This window comes from Chlorocebus sabaeus, chromosome 17, assembly GCF_047675955.1.
Source record: "Chlorocebus sabaeus isolate Y175 chromosome 17, mChlSab1.0.hap1, whole genome shotgun sequence".
NCBI classification, from domain to species: domain Eukaryota; kingdom Metazoa; phylum Chordata; class Mammalia; order Primates; family Cercopithecidae; genus Chlorocebus; species Chlorocebus sabaeus.
In genome coordinates this window covers 3,942,152-3,949,319 of record NC_132920.1, presented here as the reverse complement: position 1 = coordinate 3,949,319, position 7,168 = coordinate 3,942,152, and the positions used below count along the sequence as shown (strand labels likewise).

Sequence of the window (7,168 nt, the reverse complement as noted above, 5' to 3'; positions counted from 1 at the left end):
TCATATGGGCAATGAACCAATTTATGTTTATCGTTATAAAAAAGGGAGTTGGCTCATTTCTTATCTATGTTTCCATTACTAGGAAAACCAAAGCAGAAATGTATGTAACAGGAACATGAATATAATACACCCTTTGGTGTACACTGCACCTAATGCTTTGAAAATGTTTTGATGTTTGTGAGGAAAATCTGAACTTAGCAAAGAAAAAAACCAGGAGACAATATGATAATAAGAGGCATATTTTATTCAGTTTCCCAGTAAGTCAATTAGAAACATGCGCTGCTAAAATGCAAGTTACAGTTCAAATGGTACCACAAATAATTAGAATATACACTGAGCATTTTCAGAAATCAGCTTCCATATCTTGATCACTAAATGGAAAGGTTCTTCAGAACAGTCCCTTCCCCTATATACAGAAGGAGAAGAAAAATTAAGGATGCCATAATGACATCTATCAGAATAACTGGAAAACATTTTAATTTAGCATACATTATTGACATGTAAAAAACAAATGAATTTGTCATGAACATTTCTATAAGGAAGACATTCCATTAGGAGGAGAATGATAAAATTCATGTTGAATATATGCTGGAAATAGGATACTATTAAGAAAGAAACACATTTATGAAGCCCAATTGGAAAAGATGTCATTATAACTAAAGGAGGAAAATTACATTTGAATATATGGCTACTTTCCTATCTTCAACATTCAAAAGGGCCATTTCTTAACTACTTTGCCTAAATTTTATCATGTGTGATTCCTTTGTTTCATCTCAGAGATTTTATTTCTATACATATAGCTAGAGTTCTGCTTACAAATGATAAAATACAGGTAAAGCATAAAAGGAATGCAAATATGGAACAAAACTGAGAACATTACATTTCACTTCCTCTACCACATACCATAAAACATTACATAAATATTTCATATTGAAAAAAAGTCCTGAGTACTTATTTTTGTTGGGAATAAAGTGGTACTTAATAATGGCAAAACATTTCTATTATTTTAAAACAAAATTTTGAGACAGTGAAATGAGATAGCTATTGGGGAATGAAGAAAACGGGATGCATTAATAACAATTTAAGGGTGAATATAAGATGCTCCCCCTGCTCAAAACCTCGAAATTCCAACCTCATTTCTGATGACCTTCAAGAATAAAGTCTATCCAGAGTGTAAAAAATGTCTATGCTTTCTAGATCTCAACTATTCTCCTAACCCTAGAAAAAACTGTAACATCTTTGAATAGTAGTCCATACCTAAGACTTTTATGAGTCCTCAAGTCTGACAATCACTTGATACCATGTTTGCCATAAAGTATAATATGGCAAAAACTTTATGGCAGATAGCATTTGAAAACTATGCCATAAAGTATAATAAAAGCAAAAACTTCATGGCAGATAGCATTTGAAAACTATACAGCTACTCTAAAATATAAATGCAAATTTATTAAGGAGCATTCACTAAAGAAATTCAATCTAGTAGGTCTTGCAAAGTTCCAAATTGCACCTCAGCCAAATTACAGAGTGTAAGAAAATCATGTATATGAACATAAGACAGTTTATAGGGTTCCTTTCAAATAGGTAGTCTAGATATGCTACACTGGGGCATAAAAAACCCACAGTATCATCTTCATTTCCCTTAAAAAAAAAAATAAAAATAAAACCAATGGCTCTGAGTATTTTGTCTACTTTAAGACTGGAACACTGGTTAATAATGAGGTTCCTAAAGGGTAAGTTGGGGAATAGATACTAAAGGAGTTGAACAGTATTCTTAGTATTCCAGTTTCTATTCTTTTGCATCTGCCTAAAGCTGAAGACTACTTTTAGATATATGCTATTCTGGTGGTTGCTGTTTTTCTAAGATCCTTAAGATCCAATTTTGACAACCATGTGTTAATGTGGAATCTCAGCATCCAAGAGCCTTTTACATTACTAAAGTTGACCACTATTTTTATTTTAGGGAAGAAGAAACTGGGGGAGGGGGAGAGGCAGGAAGTATGATAAAACAAGCACTTTACAGATGAACACCACAATAGCACTACTATTCTAAATACCAAACACCAATAAAACCCAAATCATAATGCTGAAAACTAAAAAATTAGACAAAAACTAAATGGATTGTTTTTTAATAAATCTTTTATAGGACAGAAACCTTAGCTCATGTCTTCTGGTTGTCATCATCTTCCACTGAGCTGCACCTAAAACACAAAGAACAAGTAACAAGCAACTTCGTTTTTAAAGAACAGGTAATAGTTTTGAAGGTATAAGATGAACTGTTTCTAGTGGAACTTACTTAAAAAATTATATAAAATGAAGCCATAAACATCACCAGAAGCATCAAATTGTCAACTACTTTGGGTGAAAATAACTACAAGACTTGAATATGCAGCATATTATCACCAAAATAAATAATGGTGGGAAAATCACTACCCGTTTCATTAAGGTAGAATAGCTGCACCCGTGACGCCTTATTTAAAAGGCTTCACTCTACCTGAAGATGAAAATCACCTTGCATTTATTTTAGTAAGTCTAAACCGTGAAGAGACGGGGTGTAGGTTCAGAGGTGGCTTATTATATCATCTATCACCTTCCTGGCTGTGGTTCATTTCATGTCTTTAAATGGAGCAAAACCCACCAGAAGAATGCTGCTATTCTGATTTTCCATTCTTGAATGCACCAAAATGTGCATGCTTGTTGTAATTAGGTGCCTGGGTGAATAAAAAAATCCCATTTACAATTTAAAAATATTATTTATACCCCTAAAATCTGATTATTTTCCATATTCCTCAGGGAGACAAGCAATAATTTTACCCCCCAAACAGAAAAGATTACATATATTTCTGAAAAATTCTCTTCTACCATGTTAATAATACAAATTCCTTTGTGTTGCAAAACCAAGTTGATTTACACGATTTTGTCTTAAATTGTTGCTAAATGTTTATCTACACATGCTGTCAGAAATAACCTTGTTAAGAAGGTGAAGCTGGTGTCTCAGCAAATCAGACCCCTTGGAGAAGGCGTTGAATGGCCTGTGCCCCGTTTTCCTTTTTCTCTTTCCGCACCATCAAAAGGAAAAGTGAGAAAATAGCAGAAACATTAGTTAAATCCTGAATTATACCCCATAACCTACAGGAATAATCTCACTACACTGAAAGCTGACAATATTTGTAGGATTTTTTGAAATAATTAGGATCCTAATTATTAATAAACTGATACTTTTGGCTAGGTTTACATCTTTAACTAATAATACTTTCAATTAAAAACTTTCAGGAAAAAAACAAAAGGTTGCTTTTAATAACTATTTATGGTTTACCTGACTTACCAGCACTGAAGACAAAAGCTTTTAAAAATGGCTACAAATGCCTTGTTCACAAAAGACTTTATTATCTAGTGATGCATACTGAGAACATACAGAAATCTGCATGGTCCACTTCACATGCAGCAGAACAATCTTCACTTTACAATAAGTGAGTGTCAACTGTTTTATGCAATAGACAACACTTTAAAGTCACATTCTTAAAGAAAAGCTTCATTTACAAAAGAAATAAAAGGTAAAGAAGCAATTACCGCTTTTAAAAAGCAGCTGCTTTGTTCAAGAGTGGAAGGTTTATGCCTGTATTGAAAGACAACATGATCACAAATAATGAAAACAATGAACAAATGAAAAACACTTTTACCATAAAGCAGTACACTTTCAAAATGACATACAAATAGTTAAAAATTTCATTACGTTGTCTATCTAGCCTTTAAATATGAGGACTTTCAGAATTAGGCCTCAACATCTGTAATTAGTAAATGAAAACTACGCATTGTTTCTATGTCACTAGGAACTATATTTAACAAAATGTATATAAAGTCTATAGCAAGTTGATTTTAAAAAAGTAAAGTTAATAAGAAACAGTACACTGAAGGCGCTCTATCCATCAAGCGCGTTCTCTTCCAATTTTAAATGTGATGAACAAACAGAAATTGTAACTATGCCACAGTTGCAATGCCAAAAAATAAAACAAGATCAGTTATCACACATGCAGGGAATTCTGCCACAAAGCTAACATCCCTCATTTGTCAGTTGTTCCAATAAAATAACATCTTAAAACACCAGAGATGTTGATGGTTTAGCTTACCTTCAGTGTACTGAATGCTGCACACAACCTGCTTTAAAAGGAGACCATCCCTGCAGGCAGGCTCAAGAAGGAACAGACCCCTTTCGGCACTGACTACACCAAGGGCATGCTGCTGTGGCCTGCACACACACACCTAGGAAAACGTGAATATAAACAGCATTTATGCTGGCCATTTTCTCCAAGACCAAACTGAAGCCAAGTCTGCTAAAAACAAATCAACCACCCAATACTACTACTCATTTTATAACAGATGCTTTTGTCTTTATGTGAACTGCAACCATATACATTAGCACTGTAATTTTGTGCAGTCTTGGCAATTTAAAACAGTTCTACAGTGAAATTTCACGTAAGACACAAAACAGATTAACTAACATTTCTAAAAGAAATATCACCCTTGGTGTTAATTCAAATATATCATGCTTCCTCAAATTTGCTGGAGAAATATTTATAAGTTTATATACATTAATAAACTGCTGTGAAATTTCTTCAGTCTTTGTATTTACTCAAACCCTTGGAGTTTCTTCATCTTGTTTAAATTTTTTCCTGGATGAAGGCATGCTGTAGGGCCTGGTTGATGCTAATTCGTTTAGCTGGGTCCAACATCAGAATCTGGTCCAACAAGTCCTTTAGCTGGTGCACTTTCTTACGTTGGTCTTCAGGAAGTCTCTGGCACCCAATCAAGTCAGCCAACAGGTCCTTAGTTGGATTAATGGTGCTCATAACAGTAACTTTCTCCTAAAAATAATTTTTAAAATGCGTATCTCTAAATAAGTTACTAAGCATATATAACTGAAATCAGATTGTTTTGGGGGCAGTCTATAAAAAATATTAAAAATATACATATATTAAAAAAATATATACATAGTGCATAACAACATTTTGGACAATGACAGACTGCATATGTGACAGTGGTCCCTTAGATTGGAATACCATACTTTTGCTCTCCTTTTTCTATGTTTAGATACACACATACACTTACCACTTATGAAAGTGCCTATAGTATTCAGTCCACCAACTTACGGTTCAGGTCTAGAAGCAAAAGGCCATACTACGTACCCTAGGTGTGTGTGAGTGTATGCTGTGGTTATGCGATGCATGACTGTGTATCATCATCATCTATTCATTTAAAACTTTGCTGTGGTTTCCTCTATGCTCTACATCTTTTTAAAAGGTAACCAAAAAACTTAAATGAAAAAGTTGACGTCAACTCTGGGCCGGGTGCGGTGGTTCATGCAATCCCAGCACTTTGGAAGCCCAAGGTAGGTGGATCGCTTGAACCCAGGAATTCGAGACCGCCTGGGCAACATGGCAAAACCTGTCTCTACTAAAAACACAAAAATTAGCCAGGCATAGTGGCACACAACTGTAATCCCAGCTACTCAGGAGGCTGAGGCATGAGAATTGCTTGAACCCGGGAGGCAGAGGTTGCAGTGAGGCAAGATCGTGCCACTGCACTCCAGCCTGGATGACAGAGAGTGAGACTCAGTCTCAATTAAAAAAAAAAAAAAAAGGCCAACTCCAAGTTAGCAATGAAAATTAACAATAAGCATTTGCTGTTTGCATTGTACTTTCCCTACCCTGAAGTGGCAAGTGACAGACATGCGAATAAGTTGATACCATGAAGTGTTATTAAGTGCTCCAGCAAAGACAGGGACATACGACATAATAATGGGACAAAAAAAAGGAAATCATTACTTCAATCTGGGAGTTTTCGAAAGGCTCATACAGAATGTGTATTTCAGCTGAGGCTTGAAGATAAATTTTTTAGGGGGTTGGGGGTGAGACAGCACAGGAAATGACTAAGCTCAGGGAGGTCTGTTAGCAAAGGCAGGAAGGTCTGAACCAGCATGCCTTCTGGCCAAATGTGGAAGGGTGGGGGTTCTGAGTGTACCGAAGAAAGGTTTGAAAACCGAAGAAGGAAGTTGGATTTGTCATTCTGAGGAACTTAAATTTCATTATTTCAAAGGTAACAGGGAGCCAACAAAGGTTTTTAGGCAGGGACAGGAACATGATCAGATTTGTTTTCAGAAACATCACTCCAGCAGCAGTAAGAAAGCTGGATGGGAAGCCAGACCAAGAAAGTAATCCAAAGAAGATGTGACGAGGGCCTAAATATTACCTAAAATAAAAACAAATTCATTATGCTAGAAAAACATTTTAAAATCCTTTCATCTTTTCCATGGCCTAATGTGTTTTATTTAGGAATTGGTCAACAGCAAAAAGGAAATATTTACTTTTGTGTTTTTGTTTCTTTTTTAATTCACCAGCTCCTAGTATGACTTAATACTCAATTAATTAACAATAAAATAACTACTGAATGCTGCATTTAAAACACTTACCCTCTCTGTTACTTTATCAACTTCTATGTACATGAAGTTGAGATTTTGATCAAAATGCTGATCTTTGAACACACCTTTTCGAATCATCTACAAAACAAAACAAAAACTTGGGTTTTGAACTATTATGAAACAGTCTGGCCTACTAACAATTTAAAATACAGTAAGTCAAATAAGTATTTAGTCTCTGTAGGTTCGTTTGATCTCAGTTTCCTTTGATCCCAGGAATTCATTAAAATCTTTGGAAAAGCAAATACAAATGGTCTACCTAAAACTACTTAATAACATGAAATTATATTTGTCCAGGCAGCGACTTAAAACAATTATAACATCAAATTGGGCTTTCACTATTTAAAATTGGAAAGTCAACAAAGACTTTAAATTATTTGTTCCTAAAAATATTACAGAACTAATCTCCTTGGCAGTTAGGTAACCTAATGCCACTTTACAAATTATGTTCCAACAGCCCTAATATGATACAGGTCAGACTTCATTACAATTAATACCAACATAGCTCATTTTTATGTAACTTATTCTAAAAAAAGTCCAACATAATAGAATTTGGACAATGTGTAAAAATCAGCCTGGTCAACACAGCAGAACTCCATCTCCACAAAAAAATTATTAAATAAATTAGCTGCGTGTGGTGGCACATGCCTGTAGTCCCAGCTACACTGGAGACTGAGGCAGGAGAATTGCTTGAGCCCA

General features: G+C 34.9%; 1 protein-coding gene across 5 annotated transcripts in view; it reads right to left on the bottom strand.

Annotated features, from left to right (window-relative positions):
- Window positions 1-223: 223 nt before the first annotated feature.
- PRP4K (pre-mRNA processing factor kinase PRP4K) overlaps window positions 224-7,168 on the bottom strand; it is a 43,630-nt gene continuing 36,685 nt past the window's right edge. Inside the window, exons 14-21 of one of the 5 annotated variants that reach the window (XM_038005706.2) lie at window positions 6,464-6,550; window positions 4,586-4,859; window positions 4,125-4,257; window positions 3,568-3,613; window positions 2,966-3,052; window positions 2,636-2,708; window positions 2,153-2,198; window positions 224-406 (exon numbers count right to left, since the gene is read on the bottom strand). In XM_038005706.2, the coding sequence (XP_037861634.2) occupies window positions 4,656-4,859; window positions 6,464-6,550 (291 nt within the window). In that variant the 3' untranslated portion in view covers window positions 224-406; window positions 2,153-2,198; window positions 2,636-2,708; ... (2 more) ...; window positions 4,125-4,257; window positions 4,586-4,655. Of the gene's footprint in view, window positions 2,199-2,635; window positions 2,709-2,965; window positions 4,860-6,463; window positions 6,551-7,168 lie in introns of all 5 variants that reach the window. The other 4 variants (XM_073005629.1, XM_073005630.1, XM_073005631.1 and 1 more) reach the window with 4 other exon arrangements.